We start from the raw sequence: 27,289 nt of genomic DNA, 5'->3' as shown, positions 1-27,289 counted from the left end.
CATCAAAATGCTAAATAATCTGTGTTCTCTGTGATTTAGAAGCCAGTGGCCCCAGCAAGTAATTTTCTCCTTCTCGTTTTCTCATCCTAGCATCTGTTTCCTTGGAGCTCACTTATGGAAAATCATCATGTCATAACAAAACCGTGAATTATATTTCTCACACGCTGAAGCAAATTAATTGCACTTTCATTTCTAAAAATACAGATTTGTCAAAAATCACACTTCTGTGTGTTATTACTGAAAATACATGAACATTTGGGGGAAACCGACTCTAGACACCTGCGATGGTTTCATGTCTTTGTTATTTTCCCCCACTAACCGAGGACTGTTCCTGATTTAACATTAATGCTTTACATGGATAAAACAGGGGGAATTATACAAAAACAAGAGTAAAAGGTAGATATGTAGATTTTAACAAGAGACTAAGAAATAAGACTTTAAAGCTCAAAGTTGTTAGAATACAAATATATACTGTGTATATTTATTGGACATTGTTCTGTTCAAATCTTCATTATGTACAATTCTGTGAAAAAGATTTTCCATAGGATTCTGTGCAGTACACCCTTACTGAATTTGCAGTAGGACATGACATGCTGGTCTTTAGAATTCAGGCAACCAGGTAAAGACATTTAGGTAAACACAATACCGAAGCATCGCAGCAAATTCACCCCAAGGTCAAACCAGTCAATGCTCAGAGAAACTACAAAAAAACTCAAGGGCGACATCTCAGACTGTAGCTATTGTGCGTGTCTAATGTTAAAGTTCATGACAGTGCAATTAGAAAAACATGTCCTGTTTAAAAGAGTTACCAGAAGAAAGCCTCTTCATTTGTGTCGTTCTACATACTATCGAGATGATAATATCTTTAAACCAGGAAGAAAGAAATTTATAGCATGCTTTGGGATAATGTGAATTTTTACAAATTAATGGAAGAATGAAAATAATAATCATGCAATCGTTTACTTAACATGACAATTTTGGCCCCTTGAGGTGCCGAGGTAGAATAGCTAATAGTGTAACAGGTTGCAGAGGAGCCTCCAGTATCCTTTGCTGAACTAACACTAATAAACCACAGTTATGTAAAGTGTCTCAGTGGAGCCAAGCAGGATTAATTTTCCATGGCCTTTGCTACTTGTAGCTCTTTTACTTGTCGTGGCAGTCGTCAGTGATTTAAGTCTAATTTGTGGAAGGTGTGTTTATTTGATTGAGCTAATGTTTCCTAGAGTGCCTCATTTTCATGCCAAATTTACCATGTTGAAAAGCGCACTTCAAAAAGGCAGAGTCACACTGAGATATTATTATTGTTGTTGCTGTTGTTATAATAATAATAATAACAGTAATATTCTCACTGTAATGATCGTATTCTGCAATACGGGTGAAACTGACTACCGGTATTTAAAAAATCTAGGGTATCAGGTTTATCAACATTTTTATAGCTTTTGGGAATTGTTTTTATAACATTCAAATCCTTACAAATTATATGCATTAAGAGAGCTGATGTCAAAAGAAACGGCGACATTACACATGCGTTCTTTACATTACATATATGTTTTGTGATTTGGTTTAAATCGATTGGCTGCAGGGATGGATCTTTTATCAGAGAACACAATCCTTACCCTCTGGGCTGCCTCGTGTCTTTTTATATTACAGCTCTTTGTCACAAAAAGATGAATGAGGATAGTAAGCACATAGCCACACATGATGGACGATTAAAAAAAGATCACAGTAGATAGGTTTGTTAGAGAACCAGAAGAGAGAGTTGATATAAGACACGGTATCCACGTTTTGTTTACTGGCCAAAAATGTGTTGAGTGAAATGTGGATGAGGCGGGTTATTGATCTGACCCTAAGGGACCACCTGCTACCAGTCTGATCTATGATAAACTGCTCCCTGTTGCACTACAGGGTTAAAGCAGCAGGGGTTAAAGCCAGCATCCACAGCAGCTGCACCACCTGTGAGAAACAAGCTGAAACTAGATGATGGGTCTGATCAAGCCTCATCACTCCTGGCTTAAGACTTGGTGTTTTGCCAGTTGGAAGTTGATGTTTTAAGGATTCCTGTGGCTTTAGAGGGAGTGAGCTGCTATTTCACTAGAGCTTCTTTTCTGTCCTATACTCCTGTCACATCTAACACTAAGGCAAACAAATGTATACACAGCACAGCATATACTGCAGCTCCACACTGGCAGCAGCAAAACCTCAATGTGGGTGTTTGAGACGAGCTCAGGAGGGAGGATATTTTCTGGTCACGACTCAAAAGCCAGCACGGTCTTCACATGCAGAAACACATGCGCAAATACACACAGAGACACACACAGACGCACATGCTTAGCTCAGTGTTGATGTATTCCTGCCATAATTCCTGGAGCTATTTTAGAAAAGTGCTCGCTTAGAGGAGTCATGTGACTTCCCCTGTGTGTGCATGTGTGAAATCCAAGTGTGTGAATGGCTACAGTAGGGAAGGAAGGCATGACACGACAGCACGCGCCGTCAGTCGCTCTATTTCCACTCACACAAAGCCACACCTAGCGCGCGTGCATAAAAGACACACATGCTTATCTGCAGAGAACAGAAAACAGCCTGCACAATTAGTTTTCCATTAAATAAAAAAAAAAACGTTGACACGTCAATTTTTCTTTCCTAATCTCTTTAGCGTAGCTTCAATTATTCCTTCAGGAGATTGTTTAGATGTAATGACATCTGCTTCTAGCTGTCGCATACAGTGGTTCAATTACTAACAACGGATTTATAAGGGTAACTATAAAGAATGAATATCTGTCAGCTGCAGGGAGACATGGCCTCAACTGTCAATTACAAAAATTGCAAATAACAAATTGTCTCAGGGAGAGACACTGGAGGGTAAAAAAACGATAAACACTTGATTACATAAAGCAATACAATTTTTGATATTGCCTTTTAACCCTTACGTATTGTTTATATTTCAGGCCTTCACAGTATATTCTAGTTCTCTTTCAGTATTTACATGTAAATGACCACACTTCCAGAAAAGATAAAGCTTGAAAAGGGTAAAGATTCAAAATTCTTATGATTTTTTTCAATATAAGGGGAAAAACTATTTACAGAAGGAATTTGGATTACTGTTTTTAAACTCCATCAACTCAATTTTTTTTTCTTTTTAAAAGCTAAACTCAGATGTAGGATGTTGTTAGGGTACCTGGGTCATTGACCCGTTGTTTTGTGTTTTCGGTTCTTTGATTCTTGTTTATTTCATTATGTTCTCTTTATTTAGTACTTCTAGTTTTGGTTGTCTTAATATTTGGTCCTGTTCATGTTTGGTTTTGGCTGTGTCATGTTGTGTGGGTCTTGCCCCTGTGTGTTTCCTCCCCAGCATTTCCTGCCTTGTCTTCATGTTTATCTAGTTGCCTGTTTTTCCCAGTCATGTCTCTGTGTGTCTGTCTGCGTCTCTGCATGCGTGTTCCCTTTACTTCCTGTTTTACTTTGGTAGTCTCCTGTCTGTTTGTGTTCTTCTCATCTCTCACTGTGTTTTCTGCATGCCCAACCACCTGGTCTATTCTGTATTCCCAGTTTAGCTAGTGTTGGTTTTCCTAGTGTTCAGCAATAAAGCTTTTTTTGAGTTTACTTTTCGCCTCCTGGAGTCTGCATTTCGGGTGCTCCATTTCCTGCCGGCCGCACACAGTACATGACAGATGCAGATTCTTTTGTTTTCAGTTGGTGTCAGTGAGAACGAGGATGAGGGTTTCCTCCACTGAGAGGGTTTTCATACTTCAGACAACTACGGTTTTCATCCCTTCATTCAAATAAGGTGCTTTCTATGTTTTGCCTACAGCTCCTCCTTTCAACCTTCATATGCCTGTGAACAATATAAACCAAAGCAAGAGAAAGACCACAAGGCCACCAAGAAAGACGAGCATCACAAAAAGACTTTGAGGATGAAAACTACAGTGAATGTTAAAGTGCATAGTGCCTACCAGTAACAGGAGAGAGGACATACATTCAGGGGAAAAATGAGCAGAAAAAATAAACAAAAAGTCCAGACTGTTAGAAAAATCCAAAGGTGTCAATAAGACAAGTGGGAATACTTGGGAATTGGTGGGAAAACAAAGATAAGGAATTAAGGCACAGGCGATGCACAGAAAATAATATAAATAAAATCAAAAACAACAAATACAAAATGGGACCGAGACACAGAGAACTTAGAATTGGCCCTTTGGTTAGGGGTTTCTGTTGGAAGTGACCCAATCTTCAAAATTCAGAAAAAAGTTGTTTTGGATCGGTGACGTTTGCATACTTCATAAAGATATAATTAGTCGAATAACTTTGCATTGCAGTGTAGTTGATAAATGATGTATCTTGCCAGTTTTCATTTGTGCTTCTGTGTTTTAACGGGATCTTACCGTGTGCATTTTGTTTGTGTGCATTTAAAAAACAAATACAAACTGAGAACAGTCGGCAGTCTCTCACTTGGCCTTTGCAGTTTCTACTGTCTCCATATTGACAGTTTGGCACTTACACCTACTACGGAGCACCGCATCATGGCAGAGCTATGTGATGTGTATGTATATGAGGATCAGGGAGCCAGGGATAAAGACAGAAAATATCAAAGGCATATTTGGTGTGTGTGTGTGTGGTTAAGGCCCAAAGAGTAAGCACATATTGAGAAAGTGACATTTTAATTTCTTCAAAGGGTTGAAATACTTTGTAAATAAATGATTTTGGTGAAGCAGTGGTCATGTGAGGAAATAAACTGCAGCGTTTGTGAGTCAACTTAGTTGTTTTTTTTACTGTGCAAATTTGCCCAACTGCAGACCATTTTGACAGTGCTTACCTTTGATTGTGCTGAAGTCATCAGTGTGTGTTTATGTGTTATATTTTAAAGTAAAGAGTATCACAAAAATATAAAAAAAAAAAAACCCTTCACTGAATGAGGGGCAAAAGCAGGAAAAACTATAATTTAAAATAATAATGATAATTATTTATCTATCATTTCAAAACAAATGACACAAACAAATGTGTCAACTTTATCGCATTTATTGTTACATATTTTTTAAACATGTTTTTTTTTCTGATTTCTGATCAGAAAATCACAGAATTTGTGTTTCTTTTCCCATTTATTTTAAATGAGTTTTTTTTTTTTTTTTTTATCTCAGTTTCAGTTACTGGACATCATTCCTTCAGTTCTTGGTAATGTCTGTGTTAAATCAAATTATCCTGAAAAAATAAATCCATTATCATTCCATAAGTTGTCTTCCTGAAAAAACCCCTCATTTGAATCTCACAGACCACCTGCTGTTGTCTTGGAAGAGCATTTATCTTTGTGCATATTTTGTTCAGACATGTTAAATGGGTAGTTTAAGTCCCTGATTATCCAAAACAGTAGAATTTGCAGCGAGACATGTCGTTTAAAGTCAAGAACAGAAGTACACACACACGTCTCTCTGTGCGTCCTGCCAAAATGCACCACTGCACCTCACACCATATGGCCAGCCGTGCTCTTTAAGACCTTGGAGAATTTTTGCTTGATACTACGCTGCAGCTGTCAAAAAAACCCAATCAGCACCTCATTGAATTTACAGTCACAGCTGCATTCAACTGTGTCCACTCTCCAGTGCCCTGAACATGAATTTAGGCTTTTACATCAGAAGATGCAACATTTTGGCTGAACAAATTAGTAGATGGATGCGGGTGCAGCTGCTGTACTGTATACCAGCACACAAGATGTGTAGGGTCTGCACTTTCCCTGTTATTATGTGGTGATTCTATTGATAGCGTGCAGACACTGCTGCAGCAAGCAATAACAGACCACTAAAGAATCAAAGTCAGAGCTCATCTCATCATCTAAATCGTTCACCAAGTCTCATTAATATAACAAAATATCTGTAAAACCTCACCTTTCAAATATTTTGAATTTTAACATTTCATCCTAGGTTTGACAGATATAAATCTCCATTACAAGACTCAGTCTGCAGAGACTTTTAATGATGACACTGGATTTACTGATTTTTATACTATTATAACTCCATCCACCCATCCATCTAATCCATCCATCAAGTCCTTTAACTGCTTATCCATTTCAGGCTTGCAGGGAATATGGAGCATGTCTCACCTGACTTTAGGTGAAAGGCAGTGTGCACCATGGACAGATTAAAGTCCTGTTTGTGGCACATTAGTATATGAAAGGGGGCAAACTCCTCAACATGGGTGGTTTCAAATATTTTTAATTAAAATTTTGAATGTCTGAAAATTACGTAGCCCCGCAGGGGACATGGGAGAAAAAAAAATTAAGACGGACTTTTGCGAGATCTCGCAAAACTAACTTGGGATCTCGCAAAAGTTTTGCGAGATCTCGCAAAACTAACTCGGGATCTCGCAAAAGTTTTAGCCGCATTTTTCCCGTTAGCTCGAAGCTAACGGGAGGTCGAGACCTACTACAGCCGGGAGGAACACTGCTTTCCCGGCACATCGTGCCTCGACCTCCCGGCTTCGAGCCGGCGTCCGAAGAATGCGGCTAAAAGTTTTGCGAGATCTCGCAAAAGTTTTGCGAGATCCCGGGTTTGTTTTGCGAGATCTCACAAAAGTCCGTCTTAATTTTTTTTCTCCCATGTCCCCTGCGGGGCTCCATAGAAAATGGGGTGCCATGTATAAAATGACCAGATTTCATGAACAGCTGTATTGCAGACTGCATTTGATCAATTAATTTCAAATCCACCGTGGTGGATTGAAAATCTTTGTCCATAAAATGACTCCCTACTCAAAGATAAAGTGTGTTCGCAATAGCAACTTAATGTTTTTAAAAAAAATTAGGATCTCCTTTTCCCCTTGGGTCCTATTTTAATGAGGGATATGTGAACACTGTAAATTAAATGTGTTTGTATGTGTCAACTAATCTAAGCTGCCATTTTGGCAAGCTCTCTTTATCTACAAGAGATATTATATCTCAGGGGATTGAAAAATACATATTAGCCACATTAAATCGGTTGTTCTGTAATTCCTTTGTTTGCTGTACAACAAAGTCTTACTCAGCAACTTATACGCAGGCAAAACCAAAAGCCTGTAGTGAGCTGAGCACCCAGAGGCTCAGAGTGGCTTTAGGCCTATCTGATGCTTTGATGGATTGGAGCCTCTCATTATATGGTTTCAGGACAGCGAGTGAAAGCAATAAAAGGAAGGAGTAATAGACACTAAGAGAAAGTTAGCAGGGGGAGAAAATCCAAGAGCCCATTTTGATACATTTCCAATACTTCATCAGTATCTGATAGCTATAGCTGGAACATGGGGATTGTCATTTTCTCCCCAATCTTCGCTTGCTTTCATTACTGTCTGTGCTTTCCATTCATCTTTCTCTGTCATGACCGCTGTTATGTTGATTTCTCTTTTTTCTCCACTTCTTTTACTTCCACTGTCTGTCAGATATTCTGACTCCCTATTGACTCCAAAACTAACAGGGCTTCACATGAACCCCATTTTAATGCAGGAAACAAAGGCAGGCTGAATGTAGCTGAGCAGAGCATAGACCACAGGGAATTCACAGAATTAATTTAGAAAGCCCTGAGCCTTTGTTTGATCACAGAGCAGACTTACTGTACAGTATATGATACTTTGGTAGGACTTTCTTTCCTAGAATCTATACAGAGCTTTCAGCCCTTCTAGGAATCACTCAAGGGGGGGGGAGGGGTCCTTGATTCTGGCTGGGTGAGGCTTATTGTGCAGTGCTTATTGTTAAACACATTCTGTATCTTATCAGAACAATTAGAGTATCCTAAACTGCATAAATTGGTAAACACAGATCATTAGATTTCATGTAGGAGCATCACTTTTTTGTGTGTTTGGTACAAATAAAATTCCTGAGATGTGCAGGCCAATCGTATATGACTAATATTTTTAAAAAGAACAAATAGACTTGATGTTATAATCTCATATTTTAATCTTGATTAATTGTGAGCTTAACCATATGAATTAAACAAGCACTATATTTTGTAAAGGCAAAGCCAAAAGTTATGTATTTTGAATGCACAGTGTTAGTCTAAAATAGACGTCACAGGGCTGACTATGATGCCAAAGCAACCCAACATAAAATACATGACAGAGACAATTATTAAAATAAATGGAAAATAATTATCCTGCTCACCAGATTCTCTTCCTGTCAGGGGCTGGGTCTGTGACCCAGCGTTTTCAGTTTCTTTTGAGTTCTTATGTTATATTTTGAGATAATGTTGATTTATAGGATTATTATTTGTTTGCCTTGAGTTTAGTTTAGGATGTTTCACCCAGGTGGTCTGTGTTAGTCTCATGTATTTGTTGTCTGTGTGTTTCATTTTGTCAAGCCTGTGTCTACGTCTCTCCATGTTTCCTCTTTTATTTTGAAAGTCTTGTGTACTTTGTTCAGTGTGTTTAGTTTTTTCACTCTTCTCCTGTGATGTCGTTATGTTCATTTGTGTGAGCTGTTTCCCCATGTGTTCCCACTTCCCCTGTTCACCTCCTGTGTGTATTTAAGTCCTCTGTCTTCCTTTGTCTAGTTCCTCGTTCTTCATGATTCAGCTCAGGTCATATTCATTTCTCATGTTCTTGTTTCTTCATAGTTTTCCACATGTTCCTGGTCTGAATCATGTTCATGTCAGTTATCACAGCTTCGTCATAGTTATCATTGTTTAGTGTAGGTTTTAGTTTAGTTTACGCCTTGTATCCATGTTCAACTAGTCTATAATAAACAGCTCGCTTTTTGTTTAAAACTACAGTTCGTCTCTCTAGTGCCTGCTTTGCAGCTGTGACACTTCCTCCTGATAATCTTCTTCACTATACTATACTGTGATACCATCGTATTTACTAAGGCTACGTTCACACTGCAGGTCTTAATGCTCAATTCCGATTTTTTGATCAAATCCGATTTTTTTGTCTGCTTGTTCACACTACAAATAAAATGCGACAGCAAATGCACTCGCTCAAAGCGGCCCGCATGCACAAAAGAAGATGTCACACACAACGCGCTCTGTTTAGACCCAGAGCAAACAATATTGTTTGACTGATGGCCCTTAATGTAAAGACTTCGGACTTTATGTTTCCCAATTTTTGCTTTAAGTTATTTTGTTATTTACATAATAATGTAGATAACCTAATAATGATCCTTATTGCTGTTTTAGAGGAGCGGTTGCAGATTTCTGTCAGAATCTGCAGATTATACAGTACAAATAAAATGTTCATTGTTGTCTTCCCAACAGTTTCACTAACATCTACACTGGATGGCCAGGCAGCGTTCGCGATGTCTTCTCAGGCACTGATAATTGGCGTCTGTCTTGTGTCAGTGACGTAAAAGACGGATTTAATGCGACATGACCGTTCAAACAGCAGTCGCTTTCTAAAACATTGGATATGTATCAGATTCAGTACCACATATGAAAGTGACCCAGATCAGATTTGAAAATATCGGATTCGTGCCTTTCACACTGTCACACCATGATCGTATATGGGTCGCATAGGGTCAAAAAAATCGGATTTGATGCGCTTTCGCCTGCAGTGTGAACGTAGCCTAAATGGTAAAATGGTAAATGGCCTGTATTTGGATAGCGCTTTTACTAGTCCCGCCTAGGGACCCCAAAGCGCTTTACACACCCAGTCATCCACCCATTCACACACACATTCACACACTGGTGGAGGCAAGCTACAGTTGTAGCCACAGCTGTACTCCCAACTCTTGAGCCACGGTCGCCCTAAGAGGGTATATTTCTGTACAACAGCTTCTATGGCTCTCGGTTCCCTGTTAACTTTCTTCGGGTCTTCATATAGGGTACTTTCCACTATCACTCTCTGTCAAATCCGCAATGGCAAACTGACTGCTGGGAGCACTGGTACAAATGTTGTTTTTGACCAGCTGTGAATATGAACACTAATATTATAAAGAAAAACGAGGAAAATTTCAGTTCACCAAAGTCTCAGAACATCTACATATTACATCTACATCAGACATGACTTTCATGCTTGCTTATAGATTGTTCTCAGCAGATCATCCAAAGCACACAGTAGAACATCCCAAAGACGCACACTGATGCATGCATTCAGGCCGTTTCTCTCTCTCTACCTGTTCCTCTGCATTTCACTTTAGACAAGACACTTGGTGTAATAACTGATTAGGAAAGGTACAGAGAGAATGTTAAATAGTTTTACATGCACTGAAGCTACTGATTTAATTATAGATAGAAAAAAAAGTTTGGGGTGATGGACTCCCTTCATCTACATTATGATGGTTTGGTCCACTGCCTCCTCTAAATGCAAACAAAGGATGTGTGACCAGACTGTATTTTATTAGTTCCATTATTTTACTGCTAAATCTTGTGCTTCATTGTGTCCACTAAATTGTTAGAGGTCAATTATTTTAATCACACAGAGAAATTTGAATAACACAAAAGGCTAACCTAAGGGGCAAGGGATGGAGACAAATTTGAGACAAACCTGAATTGTTTTAGTCTTCTTCACCTGCTTGACAGTGTAATATCACCTATAGGCTATAATATGCTCTTCTTATATCACCAAGACTGTCAAGTCCACTTTTTTCCGCCATCATAATAGAAAGACTTGTTTAGCATCTTTCTTCAAGTCAAAGCATTGCAGTTTCACATGTGTGAGTAGATGTCTTTGAATGTAGATGAATCTATCTTCAAATACACAAGCAAGCCTAACAGAAATAAAAGTAGGAGAGTTTTAAGATTAAAAAAAGAAAAACATTTCCGTGCGATACCGTTTGATTTGACTTCTGTGAGCACAGACTGACAAGAACTCCTGTATTAATACATGCACAGAGTGGGAAGTGGTAGGACATTTAAAAAATCAAACTGTTATATTTCTCTGCTAATCCTCTGAGAACAGTCAAGAACTGATTTGGATTCGGGGGGAAATAAGTTGCACCATTAACACTTATAATAGGTGGCAACTTTACACCAGTGACCACAACAGTTCAGCACATATTTTTGTGCCGACCCCCACTATCCAAAACTTTCTAATTAGCATGTTTCCACAGCATGTTTCCACAGCAACTAGGACAGCAGAAGTACACCAACTGTGTCTTTGTGTTTGTTTGAGCCGAGATAAATCATTGATGTAAAGTCACCATCGCATCTTTTGTTTTGTGGGGGTGGAAAAAAACTATCTAGTAGTTGCTATACTGAAAACACAGTCCCTTATGACCTGTGGTCAGTTAGGATTCATTAACATGCCAAATAATAGCATCAAATATTGTGTTTCTTCACTTGGATCAAAATCTACCAAACAATAGGAGAACAAAAACAGCATTTCTGTGACGTCAGTGAGTTAGTGACAAGCCCAATCCTGGGAAAATTAGACAAAACAATGGCATTAATCAGACCATGCCGCCATGTCTTTAAGCCTGGGAAGAGTTATTAAGCAATCATGCATCTTATAATGCAAATCCAGTTATGTAGAAAAAATGATTAAAGCATCAATATTTAAATGGTGCATTACATTGTATCTTGTGTGACAATGGATATGTCAGCTGTAACTGTAAAATCACTCAGGGGGAAATATTCTTCTGGGAAACCTGGGGTCCTGGTATTCATAGGGATGAGAACATAAAGCACCTACCTGAACACTGTTGCAGACAAATCTGCTTCATACTGTCGTAATCATGATACCCATTTAACTGTATACAGTTAGGTTGTTATATATCTGGACACTGACCCAAGTTTTTTTGTTGTTTTTTTACCTGTTTACTGAAACGTATTCCAATTACAGTTATGGACAGGGACATAATGTGTAGACTCTCAGCTTTAATTTGAGGATATCCATATTCAAACTGGATGAAGGGTTTAGTAGTTTCAGCCCCTTAACATGTGCCGCCCTCTTTTTAAAGGAACTAAAAGTAATTGGACAATTGAATCAGAGGCTATTTCATGGGCAGGTGTGGGCATTTCCATTGTCATGTCATGATAAATTAAGCTGATAAAAGTCCTGGAATTGATCTGAGGTGATTTCTGAGAAGATTTTGCTGTGAAAAGACAACATGCGGTCAAAAGAGCTCTGCATGCAGGTAAAACAAGCCACCCTGAAGCTGCAAAAACAGAAGAAAAAAAAACATTTGAGAGATTCGTACAATAGGAGTGGCCATATCTACAGTTTGGTACATCATAAGAGAAAAAATGCAAAGATGAACTCAACAATCCAAAAAGACCCGAACATCCACAGAAGAAAACAGCGGTGGATGATCATTTCTACGGTGAAGAGAAACCCCTTCACAACAGACAACCAAGGTAACAGCACTCTCCAGGAGGTAGGTGTATCACTATCCAAGTCTACCAAAAAGAGAAGACTGCATGAAAGTGAAGACAGAGGGATCACTGCAAGGTGCAAATCACTCATAAGTCTCAAGAACAGAAAGGCTAGATCAGACTTTGCTAAAAAAAACAAAAACAAAAAAACATCTAAAAAAGCCAGCACAGTTCTTGAACAACATGGACAGATGAAATGAACATCAACCGCTACCAGAATGATGGCAAGAAAAAAGTATGGAGAAGGTGTGGAACAGCTCATGATCCAAAACATACCAGGTATTAAAAAGAAAGAAACACAGAATCTGGTGAATTCTAGACTCCACACTATCATTGCCAGTAAAGTAAAAATGAGTAAATGAAAAAACAAACAAACAAAAAAACATTCATTTCTAACACTTGGTTTTTCAACCAAGTGTTAGAAATGAACACCCTAACCCCTGAAACTAAGGGATTGTTTTAAAAATGCTTTAGTTCCCCCCTTTTTACCCACTGAATCAAAGCTAAAAGTCTGCATCCCACCTGCATCTGTTTCATTTAAAAATTATTGTGGTAACTTACAGAATCAAAATTAGAAAGAAGTTGTCTCTGTCCAAATATATATGGATCTAACAGTATGTCTGTTCACACTTACCTACATGAAATGGACTGTTGTAAAGAGATGGACAGAACAGAAGCTTGTTCCACTTTGATATCAAAAAGGAAACTGAATGCTGTCTGCTATAGCAAATTCTAAAGTTAGAATTTTGCTGCTGGAAAATATCACCACCTTTTGACAAGACACGAAACTCTCTGCAACTTCAGGTCTGTTACACAGAACACCAGTGCAGCTTCGCCTCTGTCAGTGCGCCCCAGGTCGGCTGTGGCTACAATGTAGCTTGCCATCACCAGTGTGTGATTGTGTGTGTGAATGGGTGGATGACTGGATGTGTAAAGCGCTTTGGGGTCCTTAGGGACTAGTAAAGTGCTATACAAATGCAGGCCATTTACCATTTATTGTTAAAACTTGTTCTGAATGCATTGCTTGGTTGTAATTAGACTCAAAAAAATTGCTAAATATTTGTGGTGACATATTAGCTCCCTTTCCTCTGCTGGTGATATTATCACAGCAAGTGCTAACACTGTTCTCTGACTATCTTTCTCTCAGAAACACACACACACACGCTTAATTGTAACTGTAAAAAAAAAAAAGTCCCCAAAACACAGCAATACACACACATACACACATTTACTCTGAAGAAACTGTCATGTCAGACTATGACTGCTGAAGTGTTATTGTGAGTTATTATGAATAGAGTCTGTTCTAATTAAAAAATAATATAATATAATTTTTTTTTTTTAAAAAGTGTGAATTCAGGATGTGAACTGTAAGTCATTGAGCCTGTTACTTTCTGCAGAGCTGCAGTGACATTTCCAATTGGCTTTAATGTTACATAATCCCAGCACAGCCCCCTGCCTGTATTGAAGAATAGAGCAGGGAGAAATCTTTCATTTTTGGCAACTGAAGGAAAACAGGCACACACAAAAAAAAGATAAATTGCATATATTTTGCATAATGAGTTGCTTTATTAAACAAAGAGCAATCAAGAGAAATGTCTTCATTCTTACCTCATGGGGATAATTTGAGAAAACAATCCCAGCATGAACAGGGAGCTTGAGTCTTCAGTTGTTACGAGTTATTTGTTGATATGTAATGATCCATACCACCTGAAATAAACTTCTGATAGCATGGAGAACATTTTCTTTCTCTTCGTGTTGAGAAACTGTAGAAAACCCAGAAGAAACCAAACAATAATGCTTCAAAAAATCAGCCTCACAAACAGCGTCTGCTGCACTTCTCCACAGAAAGCTGGTCATTTCACAGCAGGTGCAATCCATCCATTAATAAAAATAGAATCCAGCGTGATGCTGCTTCATTCATTCAAACAACCGGTAATTATTACAAGCGAGTTTGAGTAAAGCTTTAGAAGTAAATTAGTTTTCCAAATATGGGAGGCTTCCACTGGAGCAACATCTGTGCTCTCTAGTTTCAATCAGCAGCGGGATTCAGCACTACGGCAGCGGCTCAACAGCTACCTTTATACCACAGACTGCTACTATACACTCAAAGTATAATCTTATCATGTGGCCAAAGAGCTTAAAATGGAGGCCACAGCAATATACTTTTTATATGTGTCTTCTGGTTGAATCGTAAGTACAAAAATGAATAATAAAATACATGATTCATTAACAGAAGTTGGAATATTCACGCCTTTGTAAGTAAAACATGTCAGGAGAACAACAAATATCCCAAATATCTTAAAATTTGGTCATGTGTGCCACTAATAATGAGCAGAGGCTAAACAATATGGTTTGGAATGCAATGATTTTACGCAAGGCCTCTTAAATAATCCCCCCATCCATTATCTATACATGCTTAGGTGGTCGCAGAGCAGAGCTGGAGCTCAGCAAACATTAAGCAGGAGGGCCCTGGGGAGGTTACCTGTAAATAACATAACCAAACAACCACTTGCACTCACTTGCACTCACATCTTCACCTACAGTAAATGAGAAATACAGAGTCCCTCATCAAGCCAATCTTGTCACTGAAAAAAAAAATCTATCTTCAGCAACACTGAGGACGTTCAGCATGTAGAAACTATTTTTGTGGCACTTTGGCCCCTGAAGCAGGAGCATACTCTTTAGAATCACCCTTGGCTGAACTCCATGGTTTCCTTCTGACCCCTGCACATATGAATGAGATGAAAATACTTTACTGATGCAATAACTTGACATCCTTTCTTGAACATTTATGAGTTATTTGTTCTCCCAATAAAACTGTGTCTGTATATCACTTTCCTTAACCCCTCTCCATAACATATGTTTGTCGATTAGAGTTTCCATGAATTAACTCATTTCTCACTTACATTTTTGCACTGTTCCTTCCTGACAGGGAGTTAAATTGTGCATTTCCTTCAAATTCAACTGTTTAAAGTGTGCAAATGTTAAAGTGAGATGGAGGGAGACGAGGAACGAACACGAGGAGGAGAAAATGAGATGTCAGATAAGAACTTTTCAACTTGGACTGTCTTAATTGTTCCATTTAATTGTGCAGCTCAAGCAGAACATATAAATGTAAAGGCTAATTGTTTGTTTGATATCAACCCCTCCTTAGAACCACACAGTTTCAAGATTGTTGAGGAGGATTACCTGTTGTCATAGCAACAGTGGGCTATTTCACCAGATGTTGCGATGCCGATTGGTCTCCTTTACGACCCTCCAAGGTATCTGCATGCTTCATAGTAACAGCTTTATCTCTACTGCAGAGGAGAAGCTCTCGACACAAATGCAATCAGCAACGCTAACGACAAAAATCAATACAACTCAGGTCTTTGTGTTTTTGTATAGCAGTTCTCCCTGTATTGTGTTTCATTTGCAAACACAAGATAGTAAAGGTCATTCTGTTGGTCAATCAGTGCAGTGCATCATCCACAGCTATAAGAAAACTCAAAAGGCCATGAGCCAAAGTGCCTCAGTAACTCCACTTTAAGTTACAGTTTTTGCTCGTTGCTTGAACACTATAAACCCATGCTTAGACTAAAGTAACACAACTTGAAGCTTTTGTTACCATACCCCAAACACATGTACCCATACCTTAAACAAAAGTGCTGCTTTGCACTCTGGTTGCAATTATGCAACACACTTACTCCTTTATGCAACACACATGGTCCTGCATACTACACTCTATTTCATACATAAGACACTTCGTTCAAAAATGAAATTTCAGGGTGCCATTTGGAAAACACATGTATCCAAAATACAAAACACATCGGGTAATTGCAACCACTCAAATACACACCTGAAGGCACTTACTTGCAAAACTGAACACCAATTAGCCAACCACAAAAAGCCCTCAGTTTAGCCATTTCAAGAACTTTGCAAGCATGGATGGAGGGAGAGCAAGAGGAAGAGGAGGAGGAGGTCAAAGAGGCCATGCACGGACCTATATTTCTGATGATATAAGAGCAACTTTGGTGGACCATGTCATCAACCACGGCCTGACTATGAGGGAAGCTGGGCAGAGAGTCCACCCACATCTAAGCCGCTTCACAGTGGCATCTGTAATAAGAAAATTCCGACTAGAAAACAGGTCTGTCTTCATCTCACTGCCTTCTACTCTACTCAGATGGTTTTCATAGTACTGTTCTACAGTTACCATATCAAGTGTGCAGGGTACTGCAGGGTGCTAATGCTCCTTTTGCAGCCAAAGTGGTAGTTTCTGTGAAACATAGCATGATTACTTATATTGAAGTACAGTGTTGTACAGTGGATGATACAATATATACAGTGAAGTACTGTAAGAAAAATAAGCAAACCGATGACAATATGTGGTTGTATTTCTCTAGAATGACTCGAAGACCTTCTGGGGGAGGACGCCAACGCCTGTTCACACAATGGCAGGAACTTGCCGTTGTGGACCTAGTGAGGGCAGACAATGCTATGCGTCTCCACCAGCTACGAAAGCAAATACTTGCAGACAGGCAAGTGTTCAACAACATAAACCATGTGAGCATCACCACCATCAGACGCATCTTGGGAAAACACAGCATCACCATGAAGCAGCTCTACAGAGTCCCATTTGAGAGGAACAGTGACAGGGTCAAAGGACTTCGAGCTGAATATGTACCATATCAGTACCACATGAATACATTCTGAGAGCTACACAGGTACCTGTGTGATGGGTGAGGGTTCTGTATGTGTAGCACTGTAGTACAGTAATATGTTCTCTTTGTTTTACAGAGAATCTCAGCCATGGATGGAGCTGCACAGCCTCATGAATTCATTTTCATTGATGAAGCTGGATTCGACCTGTGCAAAACAAGACGACGGGGTCGTAATGTAATTGGCCAAAGGGCAATTGTGCACGTTCCAGGGCAGCGCGGGGGAAATATCACATTGTGTGCCGCCATAAGCCTTCGAGGGCTTCTGCATCATCATGCAAAACTAGGTCCATACAATAGGCAACATATACTCACATTTCTAGATGCTCTCCATGATATAGTTGTACAGAACAGAGCAGATCAGCCCAGGTTTGTGGTGATATGGGATAATGTCAGTTTCCATCGGGCTGCTCTGGTCCAGGCCTGGTTCTCCAACCACAGTCAACTTGAAGTGGTATGCTTGCCCCCTTACTCACCATTTTTAAACCCTATAGAGGAATTTTTTTAGGCTTGGAGATGGCGTGTATATGACCGCCAACCACATGCCTGCATGCCTCTTCTGCAGGCAATGGAACAGGCCTGCGGCGACATTCAGGTGACAGCAATCCATGGATGGTTTTGACATGGAAGAGGATATTTTCCCCAGTGCCTAGCGGGAGAAGACATTGCTTGCGATGTTGATGAGGTCCTGTGGCCAGACCCCAACAGACGGCGGGATCCATAAGCCCACGTATGCACAATTGTCATGATTTTTTGTTTACAGTATAGTGTTTTTTCTATTACTGTATTATGGGTTTTTTGTTTTTGTTTTGTTTTTTTGCTTTATCTGAATTCATGGTACTGCAATGTACAATATTGAGTAGGCCTATTTGCTTTTTTGGTTGTTTGCAAATGTGTCTCCTGAAAATATGCCTTCTGAATGAACAATGGAAATCAAAGACTGCAGTGCTTTATATAAAGTAGACTAGTGTGTTCCCCCTGCTCTGTAAGTGTTTGCATATGATGCAAGTATGTGTCATTTTGTCAACAGAGTTACATTTTGACAAAGGAATGTCAGGTTTTGATAGCAGAGTTTAGGTTTTGAGAGTAGAGTTTCAATTTGGTGCAGATGTGAATGGTATATTTCCCAGTGTTGTGTCATGTGTACTTGTGTTTAGGGTTTTGGCACAATGAGCAAAGTTTTGCAAAATGTGTTCAGGCAACGGGCAAAAACTGTAATAAAGCAGAAATGTCATAAAATGACCCAAAGCTACAAAACTCCACTTTGCTTGAGTCAGCTAAAAGTAAACAGTCAAAGTAAATCCATTACAATGGAGTAAAAATAGAGCCTTCTGTAGGAGATACTTCAATGTATCTGAAAGCCAGATATGACACTCTTCTTGATGATGTCGCTCCTTTAAACAGGACCATTATCTGTTTGATAATGCTGGCGCGTCACAGCGCTGACACCAAAGGACACCTTGTTTCTATCTCAGTGCCGCCAGCAGCTTCTGATGAAACAGCAGTGTTTAACTCTCTGGAATGAGAAGCAGTAAAATCCAGCAGCCAAAAGAAAACGATTTCCTCTCTGCTTTATATAACACCACTGAATCCCAAAGATACACAAGGACATAATAAGTAGCGTACTTTGAGTATGGGTGTCATTTTATGCACAGGTGTTTGCCAAGTTAAAACAAATCCTTCACAAGTGTGTCACACAACTTTTTGTCTCCGGTCAACGTCTTCGTTTCTTGTCGTAATAAGGGATCAGTTGGCCTTTGCTTTGGCATCATTCACTTAGCCAATCATTCAGGCTACTGCTGTCTGTGGCTTTTAGCTGAATTCAATTTTTGGAATAAAGCCCCTCAAGCTGTTTGGCTCTTTTAGTTTAACAGTTTGTTGAGGTGTAAATTTATGGAGATAGCACAGGCAGCGAGTGCTGTCCTTATCTAACTGTCTTTGCAGAAATGTCCATCAAAGTTCAGAGTGTGAAAAAGCTGGCAAAGACATGAAAAAGCAAAAAGGAACATGCATGTTAACTAACACAGAGACGGGACATTTGGCCTCCTGTGACATTCAAATTAGCAAAAGGGAAAACTGCTTTCTCCTCATTCATGACATGGATTTAGTGGGTGATCTGTGATATTTAATCCCAAATGGCCTTAGAGATGAAAGCTCTTCTTAAAGCCAGTTAATAGTCATCTGCTGTTGACACAGCCAGTGCTTCAAATCTGCATTCACAAGTAGCCGGGTCTCATTGGAGCAGGCACACGATTTCTGTTCGCTTACACATTCTTCACTGAGACAATATGCTATATGTATTCTAATTATTATCTACTGCACAATAAAAACTGTACAAGTTTATTACATTTACTGCAGCAAATGTGTGTTGATCTAAGATGTTCAACATCTGTGATGTACATAAACAAACACAAGAAATCAAAGCGTATGTCTAAACATCTAAATCTTCCAAAATGACTGAAATTGTCAGGATTTGTGTCGTGGATGAGAGAAGGAGGACCCAAACGCTGGACTCACAGGTAGATAGGTGAAGGTTGGTGTTTATTGTCGATGGAGTGAACAAACAGAACAGAGGTAGGAAATGGCTGGCTGGCTGGACGACTGACTGAATGACTGAAGGACTGACTGAAAGACTGAATGGCTGGCAGATTGAACGCAGGCGAAAACGACAACATAACATCACATGTACTTCAATGACACGACAACGATCGGATTGAACTGAGGACTTAAATACACGCTGGGTGATGAATGATTAGAAACCGGTGAGTACGCAGCTGAACGTAGTCTGACTAATGATACATAGAAATAACTGGAACACAATACGCAGGCGGTATGCTGGCACAGAAAACATAGATGTGAAAATAAACTGAACATGACAAAACGGAAAACACTGGGTCAACGACCCAGGAACCCTGACAGAAATAAGCTGCTTCCTCTACTCACTCCATCTCCATCAGGCAGGATAACACCTTTATCTCCCACTATATAATAACATGTAGGTTTTCTGTAGGTTAGATGCAAATATTAATTGGTAATGATGAAGACTGTGGTTTAATAAGAAAAACTAGATCAGGGATCACATTGTGGCCACTAGTCATTGTAAACAAGCTTTTCTGTATCAAGCATTTAAGCAAAAATCTGGTAGTTTGTCACTGCCATTTAACGACACACTAGCTTTAATCGCATAATACTTCAACACTATACCCAGGTTGTTTTAACTTGTAAAGTGACCACTTCCTATTTAAAAAAGGTATGTTACCATTTTACCCTGGAGCTCTTTCTGCCTCCTCCGTGGCACTCAAAAGGCCACCAGTCTAGTATGACAACAGCTAAGACAAGACGAGCAGGGTCAATTCCAGAAGCACCCTGTAAAGTCAACATGACATTGCCACTGGCTGTAATAAGGTCAGTTCTTAGCCTGTCTGCTTGGAAATACGACCTGCAGCCGGGAGCCATAATGCCACATATAATTCCTAATCAGTGCCACAAAGTCAAATCACAACTATCCAAAGAACACAGGCACTCTTTTGCGCTTTATTGTGAATTTTACTGTTTTGGAAGTGGGTGTAATGTGAAAAGGCGTACTTGGGCTGCAAAGGAAGTGTTGTCTTCAACAAGTTTCAACAATAAATGACTTTAATTCCAACCCACTCTCAAACTACATCTGCAGGGCAATCAGCATGCAGCCATTCACCATCAACCTGCAGTCAGACCAACAAAAACCATCCACCATGAGTCATTTCAAAAAGTCAACAATCCAAACTAATCTCCTGTGATGGGCACTTATGCAATATAGGTTGTGAATACACTCACTGGCACTCTGGCAGAAACTGCAGAGAACGTATTCAGTAGATAAATGGAGAGATGGAAAAAAGGAGGAAGAAGAGGGAGTGAGAGACATAGACAGATACAGAGAGCAAAGGAAGGAGAGCAGATGTGGCCTTTGGGCTGAAACTGCTGAATCACCACGTCTCCTCTCATTACTTTATTGCATCGTGAACCTGGAGCACTTTCTCTGGAGCAAACACAGAGTGCCTGTTGTGATAAAAGGCAGAGAACGACAGCAAAGAGGGAAGACACAGAGGAAAAACCCACAAAAGAAGAGCAGACAAACAGGAAAGAGCGCAAACATCCAGAGGAAGTGATAAAAGGGAGATCCCCAAATATCCTCCCTCCCCCTTTGTTTATCCTCCCCTCGGTGCTGATATCACCTTGAGAGGCCCTGGAGGACACTGTCTCTTTCGTCATCCATCTCACAGGCTTAGGTCTGTTACATAAAGACTAGAAGAGTCTACTCGAACACAGAGCCAGATCCAGATTTTCCTGAAAATACACTCACTCTTTCACATTGCAGATTTAGTGCTGGACTCCCATTGTGGCTTCTTTTTGAGGCACTGTCAGAGAAACCGATCATTATAGCACAGTCAATATATGAGAACGTGGAGGAAGATGCACAGACAGTCATGATACCCATGGCTGCTTATACACGAGTCAGTCAGCAGTTAAAAGGGCATGCAAATTCTATTTGGAGCTGTAAACCATTTGTATATGCATGTCTGGGATCGATTAGTTTGCAGGGCGAGCCAAATGAATATTTAATCCTAATCTTCAAGCGTTTAAGATGCGAGGTTTGATGCAAAGAATTATAATTTATGGAAATGAATAATCAAAGTACAGAGAACTAAAAGGGGAGAGTAAGAAAAAGCCAAGGCTTCGTTTTTATTGCCATCATCATGACAGGTACAAGTGGCGAGTGCTTATTGCATGCCAATTCCATTCAGGGTTTATGAATGTGTTGATAAAACATTTCCTGTAACTCGTGAATATGGCTGTAAAGTGGGCTTTGTTTCTATTAGACTCTAAGAAGACAAGTAATCTGGCATTCAGTGAGACTTATATAATAAATTCTCCTCAGAGGGAATTTATGTTTGTTGTATTTGCCAAAAATCTAAATTTCTGCCTTAACATTGCATAACACAGTGCAACACAGCATCTCTCTCAGGCCCTTTTTTAAATTGCTGCTTTTACCTTGGCCCAGCAGAAGTGAATAAGCTCTAAATTGATGTTTTTTCAGTGATTTTTTAAATGCATTTTAAATATTCATTTATTAGTTGGTTTTAACCTTCTTCCAGAACCAGGTCATATCTCATATTAAAAGGCAACCTGCTGCCATTTTGAGGTTACAGAACGGACGCATTCAGTGGAGATGCAGTCTAGTTATCCAATGATTAAAATGGATGCTGTTTGCTACTTACTTAAATCCTGTTGTATTCTGGCCTGTAATAGGGACAAAAATAGCTATTGTATTTTAGCTGTCTCTTCCCTATGAAATCCAACTTTGTTTGTTTTGGCTTGAAAGTTTTAGAGCTATTTCTATTTAAATACGGATTTGTTTTGGGCATGAGAGGCCTAGGACCTGAGGGTTTAAGAACTCTTTAAAGGGTCATAAAATACCTCAAGCCTGAACATGGTTAAGAATATCCACTCGCGTACTTACTGATGCTCCAAGTCTGGTTTTGTAAGCAGCTTTTTTTAGAGCTTCTAAAATTCTTAAAATATCTGTATATACATCTCTCTCTCTCTCTCTCTCTCTCTCTCTCTCTCTCTATCTATCTATCTATCTATCTGTGTGTGTGTGTATATATATATATATATATATATATATATATATATATATATATATATATATATATATATATATATAATAAAAAATAAACAGCTGCTTTGCCATGGAAATCCATGCTGTGAAGCTTCTGGCATGCAGTATTTACGCTGATGTTAACTCCAGAGGGTTTTTGGAAACTCTACAGTTATCGAGTCAGCAGCATGTTTGTGATTATGCAGTCTCGGCACTCAACAACCCTGCTCTGTAATTTTATGTGATCTGACACATAAAGTGTCAGCCATTTGAGGACCCTAAATTGGATAAGAGAGATGTAGAAAAGAAGAAAGAAAGGAGGGATGGATGGTATGTTTAGCATCCTTAGAGAAGCCTGCTGGCTATGTATTTCTCCATACTTCTACGTACATACTCAATGTATGTACTGTATGTATTGATGTATTCTATTTATCCACATGTGTAAACATACTTTACTCTAAAGATAAAGAGTAAAGTGGTAAAAAAAAAAGTTAGTACGAAGTTGTAAAAACTTAAAGAAAATTAAATGTATGGAAGGTTTTATTTAAAATAAGAAGAAAATCTAATAATAAAGGAGATCATAAATTCAGATTCTTGATTCAAAAATGCCCTGATTATTGGCACATACAGAAAGAAAAAACTGTTTCCTCTCATGCATGAGTGATGACTGGCCTTCAGGTTCATTTTAGAGGCAGTAGTTTCAGTTTTTACTTTCTGTTTCTCAGTTTATATTACTAAGAGCCTCAAGCCCGCTCTTTCTTGATGGATAATCAATAATGTCTAGCAGAATGCCTCTTTAGTCCTCATGCCTAAAGGAAAGCTCAGTCTACCCATCGCTCCCAATGAATAAACATTAATATTTAATCTGTGTTCTTCTGAAAGAAAGATTGTGTACAAACAAAATGAAAAGGCCATTGAAATTATGCCAGTGAAATTGCCAATTCATTCCATTATATTGTGTTTGCTGTGAATCATATTTACTTTCTTGGCATTGCCAAAGATGCCTGTGACCTGCGACTAATTTTGTATTACACGATATAAAATCTTTCTTGTGTGAGCCGAGGCAACGACAGTGTCCAATTGCATACTGTAAACCTGCATTTAGAGTTGAGTAACCATAAACCACAAAAGAGTTTTTGCAAATCCAGAGTACATTATTCATAGCTGGAACCAAAATAGCTATAAATGATTATCAAACTGGAGCTTAAATTCCAGCAACAGCACTCGCTCACGCATTCAAACATATGCTAAAACCAGATTTCTTATTACCACGCACAGTCTGATATGATCGATAACAATTCGAGACCACTATAAAAAGAGACATTCTGTTTGGTCTTTGTAAATTTGTAAAAAGGATGGATTATACGAACTAGAGCCACATATTCAAATGTCTTTTATGAATTAAGGCAGTGTCTCACATTCAGATTGCCACATCATGGATGGCAGCCGTCCAATCATAAGCCACCAAAACAGTCCCAGTATGAACTACAGCATTACCATAACATAGAGTCACATTCAGTCGGCACAGAATAGTGGAACCTCAATTTTCATGCCTGATTCCACACATTTGTACCCTGAAGAGATAATCCTGCACTGACTGTGTTGAGAACTATTTATTGTCTTTAATTCACACTTACCAAATCATAAGATAGATAGCAGTCAAAATGCTTTACAGTTCCACTTTAAACAGAATTGGATTCATGCCACTCCTCTCACCTAACAACAAAAAACTCAGGGCATAAATAAGTCTAAATTTCTCGAAATAAGTACTTTTTGGCCTTTATTTTGGCAGGACAGTTGAAATGAAGGTCGCGAGAGAACAGGGGGAAGCACACAGTAAAAGGCCCGAGGCTGCTTTTGGGACCTTAACTGGCCATTGTCTAAACGCCACAGTCTACCTGAATATCGTTGCTGACCATGTCCATCCCTTTATGACCACAGTGTACCCATCTTCTGATGTCTGCTTTCAGCAGGACAACGTGCCATTTCACAGAGCTGAAATCATTTCAAACTGGTTTCCTGAACGTGAGAATGAGTTTACAGTACTCAAATGGCCTTTACGCCAACGGATGTCAGTCAAAAAAAGCACCTTTGAGATGTGGTAAAACACAAGATTGGCTCATGGATGGGGAGCCAACAAACATGCAGCACTTACATGATGCCATCATGCCGATATGGATCAACATCTCTGACAAATGTTTCCAGGACCTTGTTGATCTTATGCCATGAACAATTAAGGCAATGCTGAAGGCAAAAGGCAAAGTGCACCTAACAAAGTGCCCGATGAGTCCAGCGAATGAGGGAGTCCACTTTCATCCAGTGTAAATGTACTGAAAATATGTCTTCCAAATGACCCACTGACTCACTTGACCCACTAAAAATCACAGTCCACTTATTTCCTTGTTTTGGAGCTTTCAACCATATCAATCTAGCATCATATTCACTTTTATCTGTGCTACTAAGCAGTAATTGCTAAATGGCAACACTGCAGGACATCCAATAAATAGAAAAGGTCACAAGTGTCTCAGGAGGCTGCCATTTTTCAATGAAAGGTTGACAAGATTAAACTACACTTAGATAACGACAGTGCTGAACAGCTGTAAAATCCAACATCAACATCCACTTAAGAAAACATTTATAGCTTAAAGGTGCGCAGAGACAGAAAGCAGCAAGTAGACTAGCAACAATACGTAGCCTACGGCTTCCATTTCACTTGCAGAAGACTGTGTTTTATTCAGGGCTACACGCTGTTTTATGACAGTGTAAGATGTATGACTTCATTGCATAAGGATTATCTCCTGTTAACCAACCTGTACTGTCAAGGGATGGCAAGTCATACTCAGACCTCTGTAACACACACACACTAAGACAGCCTCACAGGAACTGAGACAGGTAACACTGCTGGCTGGTGAGACGTTTGAATCCAAACCCAAGAGAAAATCTGACGTGTCTGTTTGGATTAACAGGCCTGTTTCTATTTTGGGAGCAGCTTCAGCAAGGAAGCAAAGTTCATTTTAAAGCTAGATACAAACTACAGGGAAAAAAGGTAGAAGGATTCATTTGAGTGTGTGTAGCAACTTTACTGGAATTTGTAAAGCATTTATTTATATTGATCAGTGCCAGTCAGTATAAAGCCAATACACCCACACTTAACTTGGCTATTTTGTTTTATTTCTTTCTTTCTTTTTTACAGTAAATCATGTTCTTTCTGGCTGATGATGAAGCAAATATTTTTATTTCACCAAACTGAAGAGCCTTCCAAAAGCTCAGACACAGTGTGCCTGTCTCTAACAGGTCACTAAAATTTCAAGTTTCGTTTCAGCAAAAGCACTCAGCTCTACTGCTGATAGCTTCAGCTTCCCCATCAAGCATTTGGAAAACCCTCTGCCAATCAGCCCAGTGAACACTTACCACTCATGCTGTGGCTCATCAATGACCAACAGAATCTTGAACTTCTTGGAGAGGGATGGAGAGGGAGCCGACTGCTCCACAAAGCCAGCAGCAGATGCGGCTGTCTGTTTGACCACATTGGTGATGGAGCTGAAGGAGCTGAAGAAGCCAGAGGAACCACTGGTGGAGGACTGGGCCTGTTGAGGCTGCTGAGCCTGCTGGCTAGGGCGCCGCTCCTGAGCTGCAGGAGAGCTGGCCGGCACCTGGGTCGGTCCTGGAGCTTTGGTTGGGGACGGGGCAGGAGCCGGCGCTGCACCCTGCTGGGAAGGGGAGGAGGCAGTGGGGGGAGGAGGAGCAGGTGGGTCAGGCCTCTGGAGGTCTGTCATGTAGCCATTGGGAAGGTTGGACATGAAGCTGCTGTCAGAGAGACGGCGTCTGAGGAAGTTCATGACTGCGGTCGAAAGGTGGGTCCCTCAGTCGGTCAGTTAGTTTCTCCTCTGATTTTAGGTCTGAACGGGGTGAAAGCAGAGGCAGGCTTGATCAGCGGTCGGATGAGTGACAGAAAGCAAGTCAGTCCAAATGATCGAGGGATGCGTGTCCGAGAGCTGCCTCTGCGGAAGGAAAGGATGGATGAAGCGATGGATACAGCTCTGGTCCAGTCTTCAAGAGACAGCTCTCCAAAGTGCAGCTAAGCCAGCGAAACAGCGCGCGTGTATGTGGTGTTCTTCCTGCTGAGCCTCACGCCTCCCCACAAATGTGCGTGTGTGACGTGTGAAAGTGTGTGTCTGAGAGAGAGAGAGAGAGAAGGAGATAGAGGTGTGGTGTCGCCCCCTTTGGTGAGGTGCTGGTGCTCTCCCCCCTCCACTCTGCCTTCCTGCCTGCTGTGCTGCTGCGAGCTGAATGTACTCAAGAGATGCTGCTTTCTCCGCTTATCTCACCCTTTCACTCGCTCATGCTCTACGTGCCCTTTTCCTCTCCCTCACTCACTCTCTCACTCGCTGTGCTCGCTGGCTGCCCCCCCCTCCCCCGCCCTCCTCCTCTCTCCTGTCATCATCCTCCTACATCACAGATTACGTTCATGTGTCGTGCTGCAGCCTTGTAACGCTGTGTGCCGTGTGCAATCAGCGGAAGGGGTTTCCTGCAAGCGTGCATAAGGTGGAGTTCACAGATGGAAACGCCATCCATCCTTCTCCGCAAGCCCCACCTTCTTCCCCCACCATCCATCCATCTTTCAGCCGCTTGTGCAGCATGTCTTCCCTGAATCTTTTCCCCCCACCATCTAACGTCAGCTCGCTGATGCATTGCTACAG

General features: G+C 40.1%; 1 protein-coding gene across 1 annotated transcript in view; it reads right to left on the bottom strand.

Annotated features, from left to right (window-relative positions):
- Positions 1–26,848, bottom strand: part of syn2b (synapsin IIb) — a 94,174-nt gene extending 67,326 nt beyond the window's left edge. Inside the window, exon 1 of the mRNA XM_085406771.1 lies at positions 26,001–26,848. Within this exon, the coding sequence (XP_085262897.1) occupies positions 26,001–26,428 (428 nt within the window). The 5' untranslated portion in view covers positions 26,429–26,848. The remainder of the gene's footprint in view (positions 1–26,000) is intronic.
- Between the last annotated feature and the right edge of the window lie 441 nt (positions 26,849–27,289).

This window comes from Rhamphochromis longiceps, linkage group LG5 (assembly GCF_057381845.1).
Source record: "Rhamphochromis longiceps isolate RC_006_pf linkage group LG5, R_longiceps_female_GT1.1, whole genome shotgun sequence".
NCBI lineage: Eukaryota > Metazoa > Chordata > Actinopteri > Cichliformes > Cichlidae > Rhamphochromis > Rhamphochromis longiceps.
Note: the sequence above shows the minus strand (reverse complement) of the source record. Positions and strands in the feature narration are given on the sequence as shown.